The 20434-nt window shown below is 37.2% G+C and overlaps 1 protein-coding gene across 2 annotated transcripts; it reads left to right on the top strand.

The window, feature by feature from the left end:
* Positions 1–2180: 2180 nt before the first annotated feature.
* LOC149821648 (GroES-like zinc-binding alcohol dehydrogenase family protein) lies at positions 2181–17987 on the top strand. Of its 2 annotated transcripts, none has more exons than XM_089980858.1 (5): positions 2181–2401; positions 3891–4029; positions 15457–15683; positions 16461–16718; positions 17532–17987. In XM_089980858.1, exons 1-5 carry the CDS (start codon positions 2237–2239, stop codon positions 17844–17846), a joined length of 1104 nt encoding a protein of 367 aa, XP_089836984.1. In that variant the 5' UTR covers positions 2181–2236; the 3' UTR covers positions 17847–17987. The 2 variants fall into 2 exon arrangements, with proteins under 2 accessions (XP_089836984.1, XP_089836985.1); XM_089980859.1 differs by lacking the exons at positions 2181–2401; positions 3891–4029 and adding exons at positions 4665–4705; positions 4852–4932.
* The last annotated feature ends 2447 nt before the right edge of the window (positions 17988–20434 follow it).

Below are 20434 nucleotides of genomic sequence, written 5' to 3'. Positions count from 1 at the left end.
CCGACCTGTATGCAGCTTTAGACTCTCTCTTTCCTCTCTCTATATGTCTCTCTCCCTCTGCCGCCAAGGACAAAATAGAACAGGAGAAGACGACCATCTCTCTCTCTGAAACCGATGGCCTGCACCATCAATTTTTGACGTCTAGATGAAGGTCTGGGAGACCAGAACAACAAGTGGAAGAGATAGGCTCCCGACGATGGTGGTCAGCCCCTCGCCATGGAGATCGATGACCACCCATCTTCGAAGAGGGTAGCCCTCCCTTCCGCCGAGGATCCAAACAAACCCACCTTCGGCAAGCCCACCTACGATGGAGTCATCGCCGGGAACTTCTGGCATTGTCCCTGAGACCCGAAGTCTGCCCACCCAACGAAAAACTTCTGGCTCCGCCACTGAATTGCCAGAAAGTTTAAAACGACAATTTCTCGCGAGATTTTCAATTGCTCACGAGATTTATGAAAAAACATAAATATCGCGATTTAAACACGATATTTACGTTTTAAACGGCCATTTATCGTGAAAAAATGTGTTTTTTATTTTTAAATAATTTTTATTAATATTTTCTTATAAAAAATAAATTTTATATTTTTTAATTTATTTTTTTATTGCCGAGATTTTGCCGAAAAAATGCGAGATTTATGATTTTTTTTCAATTTCTCGTGAGTTTTTGAAAAACGAGAAATTGTTGTTTAAAACGTTTGTCACTATGTCGCCTAGTGATCCCTGGCACCAATTGTGGCGAAACTGACGCATCGCTGTTGACGGCAGATCATGTGCAATCACATTGCACACTTTGGTGTACCACTGCACCCCTAGCTGTTGGGCTCACAGCTGACAGGATGTTCCCCAGAGATGGAGGGCAGTCAGGTGGAGCGGCACACTCAAAGTGACCAATGTGAAATGCACTTGATGCCCATTGTCTTGCCCAAGCTCAACCTGTTTTCACCAGCGAGGTGGTATCCCATGTGGTAAGTGGGGTCTTATGTCAAACTGAAGCCCCAGGATCGAATCCCTCTGCCACATGGGGGCGGCTGTTGTTCTGGTAGGGGTCCGCCTAACCCCAGCTTGCTTTCAAAAAAGAAAAAAAAAAGTTCAACCTGTTTTCCTCCAAATTAAATTCTCCGGACAACAATGTCAAATTCGTTGCTCGGGCTCGGTTCAGAAATTTCTCATATCAACCATTTTTCTACTTATCAAACAAGAACTGCTGGCAAATTAAACACATCAATACAGTCACCTGGATCTTAAATGCATGAATACATACATTAGTCTGCGGGTTCTCAGTGAAAATAGGTCTGATAGCAAATTAGACTACACAGATTTGATCCGATGAATACTTGCATGACACCTTGGGCATTTCTAAAACATGTTAAAAATGATTTTGAAGAAAAAGGAACCGGCTTCAAACTTTTGAATAGACAGTTACCAGAGTAAAAATGCATATTTGAGAACCAATGCATGGAGCAAGGAGGAGAAGCAAGTGTTAAAAGAGATGTGTTCAAAGAAACACCTTGATACATGAAGCACCAAGCATTTAGGGCGGGTTTGAAAGTGAAAAAGATGTAGGAAAAGTGAAGGTAGTAAGGAAAAATTGAAGGATTTTTGGACAATTCCAAAAGAAAGAGAATTTTTTTCTTAAGAGTTTTTTTAAAAAGTACAAATTTCAATAGAAAAATTCACCCTCTTTAAAAAGTACAATTTGAATCACCCAACTTTTAACCAGGGAATAACACATGTTAAAAAGTTGAAATAATATTAAAAAATTAATTTTCATTTTTTTTGGAAAATTAGCTGGTTTGGGTCACATCTGTCTCGATTTTCTGCCGGTATGATAGCGTATAGGGCGACTCAACCTGGAGACACTGACAACATTGCTTGGAACACTTGACCCAAACGGAAGAAATGACGTTCCATTTTGGAATTTTCCCTCTTCTAAAATCCAATGCCGTTTTTTTTCTTTTTGATCTATAGAATCCCAAGTGCCTGGATCAATCAAAAGTTCGATTCTATCTGAACTACTCATTTTCAAGTGGTTCACAGATATTCATTTTTGAAAGCTCTAATAGCTCAGAATATATCAAATACATGCATTAAAATACAAAGGCTTCTTGTTCCTTTGGTTTTAGTAGGTGTGCTGGCATCCGCCCATGATATTTGAACCTACACCACCTGCCTAGCGGCCTAGGTCTCATCCACTACGCCAAACCCCTTAGGGGCAGAATAGAAACGTTTGAAGGAAATGGGTGTGCTAACGAGGGTTCTTCACAAAACCCCCTTCCTTGTGGATACCCAGATCAAGAACTGGAGCCCAAGATCCTTCTACACTTGTAGCTTGGTGGTGCAAGCGAGAGCATCCGCAAAGATGGTCAAAGCTATTAAAGTTTATGAGCATGGGGGCCCTGAGGTATACTCTCTCTCTCTCTCTCTCTCTCTGTCTCTTTTGTGGGTTTTTTTGGATTGATAATGATATTGGCGTTTGATTGTATGTACCCTTCAATTGTATTGGGTTATTTCCATCATTCATATGATCATATGTACTCTTTCCAGAGCTCTTCTCTTCTCCTTTTCTCTTTATGTATGTTTCTTTTGGGGATTATTTATCTGCGTGTTGTTCCCTCCACCCCACCAAGCAACTGGTTTTGGCGTATGTAAACAATTTCATCATTAGGTTCGGATTGATGAGTTCTCTTTTGGTTCATAAACTTAATTTTAAGAATTTTCAGTTTTCCTGTGTCCCTGGTTTTCAATAGTCCTTTTCATGAAAACGTTTGCTTCTTGACCCACTTTGGCTTTGCTTTCTTTTTCTTTTTTGTTTAGAAAAGAAGTGTATTAGAAATATAGAAGTCTGAACCGCAGCTGTAGGGTGACTAATGGTCACCAGAAATGAGCCAAAGCAGAATTTCAAACAAGAATTTCCTATCATAAGAATTCCAATCCAAGACGTGTGTCCCAGGAAAACTGATATCAGTCCAGTCCTTGATGGTATTTTGAATGAGTGGATTAAATCTATACATTCGAAGTGACTTGCAGCAGCCACCATCTCCAGACATTGCACCATTCTTTTCCCCATGTGTTTAGCCAAGCTCACCAAAATAATGGATACCAAACTGGCAGCCTTTCTGATCTTCCACAATTTATCTGACCAGGCCATGTGAAATAGTTGCTGGAAATAAGGTCATGATAGAAGATGCTGTAATAAGATTCTTCTTCATTAAGAGTCAGACACGTAAAATAGTTACTAGCTAAGGCCATTCCTCTTCTAGGGATGCTGGACAACCAAACACATGAGCTCCTTTTAATGGGTATTGATTCCAACTCCAAATTCCTCCTTAGTTAAAGGAGTTGTTCCTGGCTCCAGCAATGCTTTGTCGAAATGGTTACATCTCTGGAGATCATCTCCACTACAAGAGATCGTTTACATCCTCTGGTTTGCAGCTATTAAGAAATTGCATCAGTTTCAACTGGGTCTGAAACTCTTAGTCGGGAGGGTGTCTCCTTACTCCTTGGGGTCAGGTCCCAACCACCTTCTGTTGATCAGCACCACACTACAGTTTGATTTTGGAATTCTGCTAGAACACATATCCCAGGAAACATGCCTTTAAGCTGCCGAATTGCTCTTTGTGTTCATAATTACATTAATTCCCACTTGCGAGTTATGTACATGAGTTTGTTAGCTATTGAATTCATGGTTGTAATTAAGAACCATGGTCATTGTTAAGAGATCCTTTCTAGTTAAGTACCTTTGGTTTTAGTGGAATCTTTGGTTGTTTAAGAAGTTCCCTACTTGCAGGTGCAATTTTCTATTTTCACTATTTTTAACATGGGAATTTTCATGCTTGTGTGCTTATGCTCAAATAATGATTGATCATCTTTTCTTGGTTTTTGCACTGTAGGTATTGAAGTGGGAGGATGTAGAAATAGGAGATCCCAAGGAAGGGGAGATACGTGTAAAAAACAAAGCAATTGGAGTGAACTTTATTGATGTCTATTACAGGAAAGGAGTTTACAAAGCTAACTTGCCTTTCACTCCAGGTGCATATAGGACCCTTTGCCTTTTCCTGACTGAAATAGGAGAAATGAAAATTTTGTTTTGTATGAGTTTTTTCATCTAGTTTGTGTTAAAATTATTGTAGACTTTGTGTAAGTACATATATATTTAACTATATATATGCATATACTTTTCATATACTTTGTGTATGATATTATATATATATATGTAGTTAATTATATATGTATATAATTAATTATATATGTATATAGGTTTTATTTGTATCCTTTTTTTTTGTTTTTCTTTTCTTTTTGTATTTTTTCCTTTTTTTTGAGCTTTGAGCAAGGCTGACCAGCCGTTGGACTGGCTCCAATGGCTGGCCAGCCCCTTCTCATTATGTATAAATAGGGGATGACTCCCCTTGTATATTTTATGCTTTTAACAAAGCATTCTCTCTCAATAATAGAGTCTTTTTTATGCCTTTGTGCACTTGTGACTATTTGTGAGTGTTATTTTGTGCCTTTGTTCACATATGTGCCTTTGTGCACATATTTTCCATTTGTGAACATAGTGGGTTAATCAAGTCGTCTTTGGACTTGATCTTTCTGGAGATATTTTCACATGGTATCAGAGCTTGGTCTCTAGAAGCAAGCGCGTGTGCTGCAGTCATTGTGGTTGCTGTCTCGAGAAGCATGCCTGCTCCTCATTTTTGTTGCTTTGGTATGGAAAGACTTCCTTGCAAACACCTTCCTCTTTTTCATAGTAGAAGATAGCTAAAAAAAACCCGTTGTGGTGCAAAGATTCACTTGTCTCTCTAAAGCTCTTCCATGGTGGAAAATGATTCACATTTCTCTCTTGGATTCAAGCTCAACGACCCCAACTATCATGTTTGGGCCAGAAATATGGAAGCACATATCAAGGGAAAAGGGCTTTGAGCTACATCAAAGGTACGATTCCAAAACCCGAGCCTAAAATTACTATAATTGAAAAAAGAGAAATAAAAGTTCTTGAAGGAGAAGAAAGAGTGAAAGCTTTTGAAGAATACAATAAGAAACATGTAGAATGAGAAATAAAAAATTATAAAATTCTTTCTTGATTTTTCTCTACGGTTGAGACTAGGATTAATGTCAATATTTTAAAATTCAAGAAGTCATCTCAAGTTTGAGAATATCTTGAGAATGTATACCTTGAGAGATTTGTCTCACACATATTATATTAAAAAAAGGTCTTTTAACTCTTCAACAAAGAGAGATGACTATTAGATAATATTTTACTGAATTATCATCTATTTGGGATGAACTTGCTCTCCTTGAACCAAAGTGGAGTGGAGAAGCTATTGAGCTACGACACAAACAATTAGAAGAAGATCGTTTTTTCAACTTCTTGAATGAACTTAGACCCGAATTTGAGCAAATAAGATCCTCTCTTTTATCTCTACCTCTAGAAGATGTTCTTACTAAGCTAAGTGGGAAAAAAACTTGAATAGGAATGAGTAAATCCAATCAAAGTGTTTTAGCTATCCTTTCAACTAAGGATAAGAATGAAAGAGCCTATGACGTTTATAGACTGGAAAATAATTTGAGGACTTACAAGCCTCCTCACTTCAACAAATTTCAAAATCAAAATCAAGGTGTAAGGGAAGAAGGTGGCCAAAATGGAAGATGGAACCAAAGAAGGGAATATGAAAAAATTATTTGTCATTTTTGTAAAGAACCGAGACATATTAAGCCGATTTATCCAAAGTGGAAGAAGAAGGTGGCCATGTCAACCACACAAGGAGGAGAATCTATCTACTTCCAACAATGGAGCATTGTTGTTGAGTCAAGTTATGGAGGTCCTTCAACCCCTCTTCAAAAGATCAATTTTCGGTGCTGCCATATCAACTTTTTCTCCTACCGGTAAGATTCCTTAGCTTTTAGATTCGGGTGCCTCTTTTTATATGACTCTAAATATTTTTGCTCTTTTCGAATACACAAAAATATATCACCTTTCTTTTGTTTCAACCGTGGATGGCGTTTCTCTTGAAATCAAAGAAATTGGAATTTTTGAAAAACAAGGTTTTTTTATTTTCAAAGTTAAATGTATACCAAAACTAAATTTAAATTTGCTTTCAGTCTCTCAACTCTCGGATTATAGGTATGATGTCAAGTTCTCATCAAATAAATGTTGGGTACAACATGATCGTCAGTCCGGGAAGTTGATTGGGGAAGGCTTTAGAAAAGAAGATCTATACTATATGGAGTTTATACAAGTTTCAAAACATTCTCTTTGTAATATTGCTCTAACATAAATATATAAATGTTTGGCATAAAAGACTTGGGCATCCTAATATCATCAAGCTTTCTTATTTATATTTTGTTAAATATCTTTGTAAAAGTGACTTCACTTGTAATGATTATATTTTTGGTAAAATGAGAAGTTTGTCTTTTGAACAAAGATCTATATTCACAACCAAACCATTTGAACTTGTGCATTCAAATCTATGGGGATCGGCACCCATTATATCTAAAGGAGGATTTGCATATTATGTCATTTTTGTTGATGATTACTCTAGATATTGTTGGATATACTTAAGCATAAACATGAGATTTTTGCATCCTTCAAGACCTATCATATATTGATTAAAAATCAATTTAATGGTATTTTAAAATTTCTTAGAACCGACTCCGGAGGTGAATATCTTTCAATTGAATTTAAAAATTATCTTGAAATTAATGGAATTGTTCATAAAAAATCTTGTCTCAAAACACTTCAACAAAATGGTTTAGCCGAAAGAAAACATAGACATATAATTGAAATCAGAGTTGCCAGTCGAGAAAGCGGGAGCGGGAAGCGAGACAGTTCTAAAATTTTAGGAAGCGGGAAGCACAAGACGACTTAGAAGCGAACCAAGAAGCATCTCGGAAGCGACCTAGGATTCGAGTGGGAAGCGAAAATGTAATGATATATTTTAAATTTATCAAAAAATAAGATTTATGTTATCATTGACAAAATAAAACATGAGTATCTAAGACAATAAATAATACATGTTGCAATTATCTAACAAATTCATCATATTGCAACTTTCAAGCATTTAAAAAATAATACATCAAGAAAAAATCATAATTCACGTGCATGCAAATACTAAATAATGCATTAAGAAAACTAATAAATTTGATTAAAAAATGTACATTTTTTAATGAAAGAATCAAATGGCTTATTATTTGATGTGATTCTTGTGAATTTTGTGATCTCTGCAACATAGAAAATGAGAAATCAATAAACTCAAAGATTACATAGGGATATGGTTAAATTTTTAAGCTATAAAGTTCTAAACTGTAAACTTAAGCTATAAAGTTCTAAACTATAAACTTAAAATTAACATAATCCACTACTTCACTTCATCATGCAAGCTTCAAAATAAAATTACATATCAAACCAACAAAATTTTACAAGACCATGACAAAAAAAAGTAGCATAAAAGTTTTTAAGTTGGACTACTCCAACTACATCATCAAAAGAATTATTAAGAATTCAAGAGTCCATTTCATTATCAACAAGCAATGATCTGTCATTTTTCTCTTCCCCTTCAGGTCAGCAGTAGATCGAGAACTTTCTGCATCATCAAGTCTTTCTTGCCCTCCACGACCATGCCTTCTGTTCCTTCCTTCATTTCCTATAATGAATATGTTAAAAAATTAAAATGTTCAAAAACTTTAATTTAAAATATAAAAAATACATATATAGAATAAAGTTAAATAAAAAACACAAGATGCATATAACGCATACCTTGCCTAGGTCTTCTGCTAAAGAAACGATCAATCTAGCCTTGGAGAACTAATGACCGCTCTTGTACTATGTCTGCACTAGTTCTTCTAGCTTTGTTGGATTGATTTATATCCTCTTCAACCTCATTTGTACGTATGATTATCGGAGGCAATGGAGCTCTTGGTTGTGCATCTTTGGGTTTGGATTTGGAAATAGTGCTTGATTGTTATGCACTATCATTCAAATCTCTCCAACACGTGTCCTCTAATCTCAACGCATTTTCTTCTATAATAGGAAGTTTCATATTGATATCCCATTTTCGACTAGGTCCTTCTTTGTAGCGATTGTTGCACTTTTTTATAACAAGAATACAAAATATGAATGCTAAGTTGCTAACAAATAATCAATGATAGATAAATATTTTATAATATAGCAAAATAAAAGTACAATACTTTACTTTAATTGTACATGTAAATCAATCAAAGTTTGGAATGAATATACACTAAAGTATCAGCACGATCTTCATTGATCCTATTTCTTTTAACATTGTGAATATAGTTATAGGTGCTCCACACTCTTTCTGCATAAGATGTGCTAATAGGTTGAGATAAAACTTTAACGGCTAATGCTCTCAACTCGGGTGTATCACCACCATAAAAATGCCACCAATTAAGGACCGTCATTATAAGATTCAATGCATTTATAAAGTGTAGAGAGCTCTTCATTTCCAGCAGATATGACTTCAAGCGCGAGCATTGCATCATCTAAGATATCATTGTTCTTTTCTGCAGAAAAAAAATGTTTAACTATAACAATAAAATGCAAATGAAATAATAAAATAATTAAATCATTAAACTTTATTAAATAGATTGAATAAAATTTTTACCAGGAGAAACTTGTTTGACCCCTCATGGTGCTGGGATCTTGAGATACTCTGACTTATAATATTTTGGAGTAAGCATGTGGGTTAGATTATGGAGAGACACATTCATTCTATCCCATCTATTTGAGACAATCTTATGAATCTTTTCATACAAATCTGGTTGTCCTTTTAGATTGTTTTTGATTTCTTTCAACATGTTGTCCATGCCTTCATACACTTCACCAATTATAGGGCCTTTCTGATCACAAAATTTAGTCATCTTGTAGATGGGTTTTGTAATCAATAATGCTAAACGAACAAAATCCTAATATTCTTCATCAAGAGCAGTTGTTTTTGTTGTAACAACCATTTTTTTCATAGTCTCATCATTGCATGATTGCTTTCACTTGCTCTATCTATCTGATATGACTGTAAGCCTCAAGCTCTCCTTACATCAAGCAAACGCTTCAAAGTAGGATAATGTAAAGCAAACCTTGTTTTAGCAATCTTTATTAGCTATAATTTTTCATTACTTCTAAAGATTGCTAATGCTTTCGAATGATTGGTGATATACTTCATAATTTCTTTACTTTGCAAATATATCTCTCCCAACCAATGAAACTCATGTGCCAAATCCTTGAAGATCAAATTAAGTGTGTGCACAACACAAGGTGACCAAAAAATATACTTATACGTTTGTTTCAATTCTTTACCAGCTAACTTGCAATTTGCTGCATTGTCTGTAATCACTTGCACTACATTAGAAGGCCCCACAAGTTTAAATCCCGTCTTAAAAATCTCGACAATATTTGCAGCTGACTGTTGCATATTAAAAAAGTCGCTCGCATATAAGAACATTGAGCCAAAACAATTTAATGCAAGCATATTTATCAGGTGTTTGTTCTTTATATTTGTCTAACCGTCTGAGACTATGGAAACTTGAAACTCCTCAAACTTTTCTTGAAATTTACTGAACTCCCTGTAACACAATCTTTCTCACTGTCAAGCAACACTATTCGAGCTTTTTCATATGATAGGGGTTTATATCCAAGCATTTTACTAATTGCAGATATCATCTCTTCTCAATACAGTGATCGAAGCACATTAAAAGGTATGTCATTTGCACAAAAAGCCTGATAATTTTATGATCTATATCGTATCTTTCTACCTTTTTAAATGTATCACGAATATCAACTTTGTTTTGGCTTCCTCTAGAAGATGTAGTCATACTAATAAGTTTTGGTTTATCAATTCTTAATCTCTTCAACTCAAATGCACTTGATGAAACCTCTACTCGTCGAACTTGCCTCTTAATTTTTCTTGCCAATTCTGCATTTTTTGCAACTGTAGGATAAAAAGCAATCCCAACACTTTGCCCCTTTGGAGCTCCCATGAGATATGCAAAAACTTGAGTATATGATTCATGATAAATATTTTTGCAATGCCTGGACATAAAAACCTAAGTTCTACCTTGCTTTCCTTGCCCACTCTTCTTTTGTTTCAATACATGGCGCCATAGCACTATTGTTTTATGCATGCTAGGTGGTTCGTCTTTGTCATCTAGGTCATCTTCATCATAGTAGTCATCTAAGTCATATTCTTTTTCATCTTCCTCATCAAAACAATTTTCTTTTCTGTCCTCAAACTGATATGGACAAACAAAAGACTCCTTGTCCCTTCTTGCATTGTCATTCCCAACACCACTAGATGATTCATGCTTCAAATTGCAAAAAGAATCATCATCGTGATCGTAGTTTGTGATGGCCATTAGTGAAGTAAAGAACAAACAAATATATCTGCATCATAAAAGTATAAGAATAATTTTAAAACACTTTAAAAAAGATATTATTCACAACAAAGGAGGGAGAGTGAAGAACACAAATCATTACTCTGATAATTTACCAATTACTAAAACAAAAAAATAAACATCATTCAAGGAGGTGAAAGATCTATGATTCTATAATGTACTGAAGCAGACAAAAAAAAGGAAAAAAAAGAAAGGAAGTCTTTCAAAAGTTTGCATTTATGAGAAAATGTTAAAGAAAGACAACATAACAACGAAGAAAGACAAAATTCATATTGGCCGACTGTTTCTAGCAATAATGATATTTATTTAAAATTTTAAACAACTAGCTGCAGCATACTAGTTGCCCCACTCTTCTGATAGAGTAAATGAGCCGAGCCTGGGTGTGCCCAGGCTCGGTATATCAAAGAATTCATGCTTGATAGGGATGATAAGCTCAATCATGCTCGGTATACATTTTGTATAATATGTTTTTATATTATAACTTATATATTTTTATAATATGAATTCAAGAAATTTCCTATAATATATTTTTTATATATATAACTTATAAGTATCTCTTTTGTTTCTTTTATCATGCTTGGTATACACTTGATCAATTTGTAAGTTCAGAATTCACATAAAAAACAAAAGAAAAAAAACTCCTCTTAAAATTGCAACTTCTTGAACAATGATGCTAAACTATTATGACAAAAAACAGTAAACACCAAATCCAAGTTGAATGCATTATCAATGAAAACTTTTAAAAGGTAAAAATGACTATACATGTAATTCATGTCCATAAAAACATACGAAGTTAGCGAATTTGTGTTGATCATATCCGCCATAGGTTTGACCGTGTCCATGGAGTGATATGGCATGTTTGCTGTCTATGTTATGAGATGCACTTGCAAATTGAAGTGTTTGTGTGATGTATGAATTGGGTTTTTTTCGATGATTAGAGACTTTAGACACCTCGAAATATGATTTTTGGTTGTCACTATGTGAAACAACCACATGATTCCAATACGTGCTCTTGTTTCTGTTACACTCTTCCCTTAAAGAATTCAATTACCATAGGCAAGCAACCAACCCAACACCATAAATAACCCCTTTAACCTTCTACCCATCTCATCCATTTCCAGCAAAAAAAGAGAAACACAAAGCCATGTTGAGCCTTCTCCCCCACTTCATCACCTTTATCTCACTCTCCCGTCTCACTCATGGAGCCAACTTTGAGATAAGGAACCAATGCCCCTACACCCTTTGGGTTGTTGTCGTTCCGGACGGCGGCAGCCGCCAGCTCAACCCCGACGAGTCTTGGACCATTGGCGTCAGCCCTGGCACCACTATGGCACGCATATGGGGCCGCACCAGTTGCAACTTCGACGAAAGCGGCCAGGGCAACTGCCAAACAAGAGACTCTGGTGGACTGTTGGCTTGCCAAGCCTTTGGTCGGCCACCCAACATACTGGCTGAGTATGCACTCAACTAAAGGGATTGCAGTCGTGAGAGAAGAGATGGATAGAATCGAGATAGAGAGAGTGAGAGGAGAGCATACATGAACAAATTCATTGCTGGATGTCGGTGGAGGAGGTCGCCGAAAGTCAGTGTCCAAAAACTAGAGAGAGAGAGAGAGAGAGAGAGAGAGAGAGAGAGAGAGAGAGAGAGAGAGAGAGAGAGATGAAAAAATAAAACTCTAAGCCCCTTTCGGTTTTATGTTTTCCACGGGTTTTGTACAATGTCCATTTTGCCCCCTTATTAAGAAAATGTTTCTTTTAATTTTTTTGTTTTTCATGTGTTTATTTTTTTTTAAAAAGGGCAAACTCGTCATGTTTTATGCATCCCCCTTTAAAGGGGTACGTGCTTCCTAAATTGAACATGCGCTTCCCTACGCGTGCTTCCTAAATTGAACATGCGCTTCCCACGCATTTCGGAAGCGCCGCATTTCGCGCTTCCGAAGCGCGCTTTCCCTAGTCCATAGGCGTTTCCGATAACTCTGATTGAAACCATTAGAACTTTGCTTATTTCTCAAAATATTTCTAAAAGATTTTGGGCCGAGGCGGCTCTTGCATCCGTTTATCTTATAAATTGTCTTCCTTAAAAAATTTCTCACCCTTTGAAATTCTATATCAAAAGGAACCCGACTATAATAGATTGAGAGTTTTTTGATGCAAATGTTTTGTTCTTACCGACAAAAATGATAAACTTTCACTAAAAGATATCTCTTGTGCATTCCTTGGATATTTCGAAATACAAAAAGGATTTAGATGCTATGATATTAAAAATGATAAATTGTATGTTTCTAGAAACACAACCTTTTTGGGAAATGTTAGTGGTTTTAAAGAATGTGAACATCATAGAGATGATGTGGATTACTCCTTTTTATTTGAGTTGTTATCTAGAAATGATGATGTTTCTAGTGATGATGAAATACTATATAAAAATGATAATGCTCTTAGTGATGATGAAAATATAGAAGAGAATAACTGTCATTATCAATCTTCTGAACCGAAGTGGGAACATCTATTGACCCTATTACCTATACACATAGAGATAGGGATACTTTTAGGAGTGAGATTGAGAAATATAGTCAAACTGATGAGCCTACCTCCACAAATAATCCAAATTCTCATAAGTCCGAAAGAACTAGAAGAATGCCTACTAGATTTATATCCTATGAATCATTTTCAACCAAACATAGAGTTTGCCTTAGTGTCATTCATTCATATGTGGAACTTAAAAACTATGAAGAAGCAAAGAAAATTGTAGAGTGGGGGGAAACCATGAATAATGAACTTAGAACTCTTAGAAAGGCCAAAACTTGAGAATTTCAAGATTTACCTAGTGGAAAGAAGACAATAGGATGTAGGTGGGTTTTTAAGGTCAAGACCAAGAGTGATGGATCCCTTGCAAGATATAAAGCCCGTCTACTTGCCAAGGGGTATAGTCAAGAATATGGAATATACTACGATGAAACTTTTGCTTCCATTGCGCGTATGGTCACTGTTAGGTGTCTTATTACCATTGCCTCCATTAAAAAATAGAACATATATCAAATGGATGTTAAAAATGCCTTCCTAAATGGTGGCCTAAATGAAGAAGTCTATATGGATATTCTTCTAGGTATTGATGTTCCTAAAGGTAAAGTTTGTCTGCCAAAGACTCTTTATGGTTTGAAACAAGCTCTCAAGGCTTGATATGATCGGTTTAATAGTTTAATGATAGAAAATGACTTTACTTCATGTCATACTGACATTGCCTTGTTTGTCAAAAAACCCAATGCAAGAATCGTGATTTTATTATTATATGCTGATGACATGCTAATTAAAGGTGACGATGCTAAAGGGATTAAGAGTATCAAGTCTATTTTAAAAGAAAAATTTGAAATGTCAGACTTGAGATTTTTGACATATTTTTTAGGTATAGAAGTTGTATACTCTCGCAATGGTTATTTCTTATCTCAAACTAAACTTGTACTGAGATTATTGACAGATCAAGAATTACAAACGATAAAATTTGTGAAACCCCTGAAATGGTAGGAACTAAGTTGAAGATTGATGATGGTGTCCTTCTAAAAGATCCCACTCCATACAGACAATTTGTTGGATCTTTGATGTATCTTAGCATCACTAGACCTGATATTGCAAGTCAATTCTAACATGCTCCTACATCGGTTCATATGAGTACAATTCTTTGAATTATCTGATATATAAAGGGAACCATAAATAAGGAAGTATTTTTATCTTCATCTTCTGAGTTGAATCTAATTGCTTATACCGACTTTGATTGGGGAGATGATCCAAATAACCGTCACTCCACCACTAGCTTTTGTGTGTTTTTAGGTGAATCATTAATTTATTGAAAATGCAAGAAACAACAAAAGGTATCTCTGTCATTTACTGAGGTCGAATACAGAGCCATGACAACTACAACGATGGAGATTGTTTGGATTCGTCAAATGTTGGAAGATATGGGGGTTCATGTTCAAGGACCCACGAAGTTATGTTGTGATAACAAGAGTGCAATATATATTGCTAAGAATCACACTTTTCATGAGCGTACGAAGCACATCGAGATGGACTGCCACTATGTTAGAGAAGAATATCTGAAGAAAGTTATAGATCTATCTTATGTAACATCAGAATATCAACTGGCTGATTTTTTCACTAAGGCGCTCTGTTTTTCTATATTCAATTTTCTTCTTGGCAAACTTTCGGTCATTAAACCGTAAGTTTGAGGGAAGTGTTAAAATTATTGTAGACTTTGTGTAAATACATATATATACATATACTTTTCATATACTTTGTGTATGATAGTATATATATATAGTTAATTATATATGTATATAGGTTTTATTTGTATCCTTTTTTTTTGTTTTTTTTGTTTTTCTTTTCTTTTTATATTTTTCCTTTTTTTTGAGCTTTGCCCAAGGCTGACCAGCCGTTGGACTGGCCCCAACGGCTGGCCAGCCCCTTCTCATTATGTATAAATAGGGGATGACTCCCCTTGTATATTTTATGCTTTTAGCAAAGCATTCTCTCTCTATAATACATTCTTTTTTATGCCTTTGCGCACTTGTGACTATTTGTGAGTGTTATTTTGTGCACATATTTTCCATTTGTGAACATAGTGGGTTAATCAAGTCGTCTTTGGACTTGATCTTTTTGGAGATATTTTCACAGATTGATGGTGTCTATTTGCATCGAATGAATTGCCATGTATTGAAAATGCTGTTCTGTTTATGTGATTTTAGGAAAAGAAAACACTCTTATCCTATTACATGATTTTAGGAGTCTTTTAGAGTCTGTTTTTTCAATTTTATGATCCGATCGGACAATAGTTCCAATTGAAGTGTGGTTTTACCATCATAACGGATGTGCTCTTTTCATTCTCTAGGCAGGTAATGTCGACTAATTTTGCAAGAACTTTGATGATGACTATTGATACTTGTTGCAACTAAGAAAAAATAGATGTAATTTTCAAATGCAGTCATAGTGAGTTTGAAAATTCAGACCAGCACATTAGCTTCCATGCCTTCCTATGTCACTACCAATTTTACACTTGATTCTTTCCCAGGCCATGAAGCAGTTGGAGTGGTGACAGCAGTAGGCTCTGGATTAACTGGTAGGAAAGTTGGGGATGTTGTTGCCTATGCTGGTAATCCTTTGGGTTCTTACTCAGAGGAACAAATCCTTCCTGCTAATGTTGCTGTGCCTGTTCCACCTGCCATTGATCCCTTGCTAGCTGCATCTATCATGCTGAAGGGTATGACAGCTCAATTCCTTGTCCGCCGATGCTTCAAGGTAAGCTTTGTTCACCAAAAAGTTGCAAAGGTCTACCCATTTGTTGATAGCACAATTGGTAGCAAAAATGTGACTAACATGCAAGTTGTATTCAGATACTCGTCAGAGTTTCACATAGTCCCGTTCTATTTAGAACTTGCTGAAGTAGCTTGATATTCAGCTGCTTGTAATTATAATTCAGTTTGAAATTAAACAAGATAACCAAGGGGGTCTTTTGTTAACAGAGGAGAACTTGAATTGGTTGGTATTCTATGTTCTTATTTGGACTGACCTTACACTTTAACTGCTCAGTTGACTGAATCATGGAAAATGCTTGTCTATTGAAGTGGCCTACAAACTGAACTATGGATCCTCTAAAATGGAACTAGTGATAGAAAATTTGGACTTCCAAATGAAAAAGACATACCTTTGTGGTCTAACATACTATCCTTGTGCTTCTGCACAAAACCTATAATTAGTACTTTTGAATAGAACACATTTGTTATGCCCATTGAACAGAAATAAAATATCACTACAGTTATCTGAAAACTTCTAAATATTAAGTGAAACCACATGTCATCTGCATGAGCCATGAAGAAACATGAAAAAAGGTGTTCAGGCTGACTTTTCACACTAAGGAAAATACTAAAGGCATGCCTGTCCGAGTTATGTTCAACAATATGCAACAATGAGGAAAAAACTAACCTGGGTGTTTGTGTTTTATATACAAGAATATGTTACAATGAGGAAAAACTTAATTTGTTACAATGAGAAAAAAATTAACTTCGCGTAGTACAGGTGGAGCCTGGGCATACTGTTCTTGTCCATGCTGCAGCAGGAGGAGTTGGCTCGCTTCTATGCCAATGGGCAAGAGCTCTTGGTGCCACTGTAATTGGAACTGTATCAAGCGAGGCAAAAGCAGTTCAAGCTACCGAGGATGGATGTCATCATGTGATAATTTACAACAAGGAGGACTTTGTAGCCTGTGTTGAAAAGATAACAGATGGAAAAGGAGTAAATGTTGTCTATGATTCAGTTGGAAAAGATACATTCCAGGTAAAGTCTTTCACGTTTACTATTTTTCATTAATCTAGGATTCGAGTGGAATTTGGCAATGGAATCTAATGAACAGATTATAGTTATCCACGGATCAGATTCGGTTATTTTTTGGCTGAGATTTATTGATTTGTTTCTGCAGTTCTGATTGCATTCATTAGGCCTATGTGGTTTTGCAAGGGACTTCTGATTGCTGGTGGGTGAGTCCACTGTGTGACAAATGAAGTTGACCAGTGTCATGAATAGCAGTAGTTATGGACTTGAACATGGACCAGGATGCTCACAAGGCGCTACCAGCAGGACTTCTAACATTGATATTAGTTGATGATCACCTTTTTTTTTTAAATTTTTCTGACTACACCAAGGGGAACAAACAACCCCCCAAATCACCAACCACATGTTGGCAAGCCTCCAGTTCGTAAATCCCTTAAGGTCCCTGTTGCCCAACCCAGCTTCAACCTTGGAGCAAGGGATGCCCTTTGTGGGCTTTGAACTGTGGTCGTTCCATGTCAGGGGACAAACCACAGTCACCCCTAACCAGGAAGGCGTAGTCCTCATGGGCTATAATCCACTCATTTTTATTTCATTCGTTTTCTCCTACTGAAAGCGACTCAATTGTTCTATTATCTACATTGTTACCACATTGCAATATCCTCTTGAAGCACACAACAATGGCTGGCTAGTGTGTGGGATCATGATCCAAGCTTATGGTTGTCATGTTTTTCATCATTCATGTGTGGGACCATTGACATGTACATATCATGCTTGCAGTGCTACTTGCTGACATGTTTTTGTACTCTTGGGTGGACACAGGGATCATTGGCATGCTTGAAACGGCGGGGTTACATGGTTAGCTATGGCCAGTCATCTGGGGCTCCTGATCCAGTTCCTCTCCCTTCTCTTGCTGCCAAATCTTTGTTCTTGACAAGGCCATCACTCATGCAGTACACAGATACTCGCAACGAGCTGCTTGAAGCTGCTGGGGAGTTGTTTGCAAATGTTGCCTCTGGTGTGCTGCAGGTTCGCCTAAACCACACCTACCCTTTATCACTTGCAGCTCAGGCTCATGCAGATCTTGAAGCCAGGAAAACCACTGGTTCCTTAGTTTTGATTCCTGATGGTAATTGATGCACTCCATGTCCGACTTGTAACCTCTCAGATGTCATTAGAAGGTTGAGAAAGAGTGCTTTCTTGTCTTAAGGTATTTGGAGGAAACTGGTTACTTCAATAAAAAGAGTGTAGTATGTCATATGCCTTACGTTCCAAAAACTCAGTAGCCTCTTAATTGTGGATACTGTTTTTTTTTTCTGGTGGGATGGGAAAACCACCACCGGGTTCAGAGACCTAGTCGCACTGGCTATGCCTGCTGTACTTACGGCCGCTTTCTTGACGGTCTAAACACGTGATGCACCCCTTGCTCCCAGGGAGTTGCCATGCTTCGAGCAAGCGTTACTCTTGCTTATATGCAAGGGGTTGATGCCCATGAAAATGGAATCCTGACCACCCAGCCAAGGCCCCCCTCCCGCTATGCCAAACCCCTTGGAGCTTAATTGTGGTTATTGGTTATTCCTACTTTTGACACCTTCATGCTATATCACAAAGATACGGTCACGACCTTCACTTGTGACACGAGTTTGAGGTGAGTTCTAAATTGTTCGAAAAGTAGAACATGATGATGTGGATTTTTTAAATTTTAATAAAAAAATAACCATTTTTGATATTTTAATATATGAAAATGATTTAGTCCCTCAACTTCTTTAGCCCCTCAACAAGCGATTGAAGATCTTTGAGAAAAGAGGCGTGCATCTGTTGTGTTCGTAAAGAGTAGCAAATTCGGTCATGTATCTCTCAATCTCTTTGCCAGATGAATTAATCAAACAATTACTTCTATAGTGACAAAAGCTTAGAGCGGCAAAATAACAACAGCCAAATTCTCGAAATTTATATATTTTTTTTAAAATTGTTGGTAAAACTCAATAAAGTATAATTTTATGTAAAAGGGAAAAAAATAAAACCCATATAAAAGTAAAATGGATTTTCCCCTGAGATAGGGCTGATAAATATAAATATCGTGATAAACGATAATATCATGATATTTTGGCCGTTTAGAACTGTGATTAAGATGTTATATTTATTCTTGGCCTACAAAAGGCCAATATTTTCACTGTAATTACTGTTAATGCCTTCTACCTAGGTTCATCGTAGGCCATTGGATCAAATGCAAATTAGAGGGACACGTGGCTGACGGCTTGATTTCAGGTTTTTTGTTTAGATGCACCAATGGCAAATCCATATACCTAAAAAAAAAATGCTTTTCTCTGAGTTTTACGCTGTCAGGACAAGGACGGTAAGTACGACAGGCTAAGTCAATGCAACTAGGTCTATGATTCTCGGGTGGATTCTCAGAGTAAAAATAAAAGAAAAGTTGCTTTCCTTTATCCCCTCTTAGGACTCGAACCTAGTTTACTTTCTGGCTTATTATACCTACGGTGGAACTCATACAAGTCTGAACCATGGGTCAGCTTAAGGAGTTTAAGTTGAAGAAGGTTGTCTCTTGTTACAAGGCCGAACTGACATACTCTTTAATTAACAAGAGGGGGGTGGCAGAGGGTTTTAACCACTTGAGTGTGGACCACACAGCAACGCATCATTCTCTCTCGAGCCCCACTATTAACAGGGTTTCTTCTTTTTAAAAAGAAGAAGAAAAGAAAGAAAAACAAAATCACCGTAGACATGAATAAGCTTGAAGAATCTTCGTGTCTTTTAGTTTCTTACACTTTGGGGTGACCTTGCTGTTGGACATTTTGGGTTACCGGTCCAACCCACAGTCTGACCCGGTTTTGACACCTTATTAATGGGTCACGTAAGTGGCTGAATAATGGAGATAGTGGGTGGGAGTTACGTGAATGCAGAGAGACCACATTCACGTAACTGCCCAATTCCTCCATTATATAAAGGGCTTAGAGGTTACGAAGTTGATGAGAATTCGTAACGAATCCCTGCCCAAATTCAATTCCGCATTCTGGCTTAGCAGAACAGGGTCCTGCTCACCGTCGACATTAGGCCTGGGTTCATTGTGGGCGTCGACCGACTGAGGAGAACGCCGAACTACCTACACGAACAATGGCGAATCCAAGTACGCTCCCTGTCTTGTTTTGTTTTACAGGGTTTCGCCCAACATTGGGTTATGGGCCCACAACCACACATTTCAGCTGCGCGTGGCCGTGTAGGCCGTTTAGGCGTTTTGGCGTCGGTGGAGTCGCTGTGGGGCGACAACCATCGATTAGCTGCAGACTGTCGCCGTGGGACGACAGTCTGTCTTCACCGACAAATGTCACCGAAAAGGGCGACATTACATTCTCGGTTTCAGGCAAAACTCATAAAAATGTACGTTTTTATACCTGTGGGGCGACGATGTCTGACGAGGATGGCCGGCGTCTGGGCCTTTTGCCGGAAAGGTGCAGGTGACAGCGGCGATCTTGCCGGTGCCACGAATCACCCACCCCATCGCCGGAGGAACCTGCAAAACCGGCGATGACAATAATAATAATAAAATTTATTTAAACCCTTATCTGTCGTCGGGGTTTTCGTCGTGGGGCGTTTTGCCGGCAAGGGCAGCCATTGGCCGGCGGCATCCTTGCTGATGTCGCCGGGGCTGCCGCCGAACTGGCAAGCACTGCCATGCCCTTCAGCCATCGGACGACCCAATCACCATC

The sequence above is a fragment of the Nuphar pumila genome, chromosome 11 (genome assembly GCF_984573655.1).
Source record: "Nuphar pumila chromosome 11, dmNupPumi1.hap1.1, whole genome shotgun sequence".
Lineage (NCBI taxonomy): Eukaryota > Viridiplantae > Streptophyta > Magnoliopsida > Nymphaeales > Nymphaeaceae > Nuphar > Nuphar pumila.
This window is presented reverse-complemented; position numbering and strand designations above follow the sequence as displayed.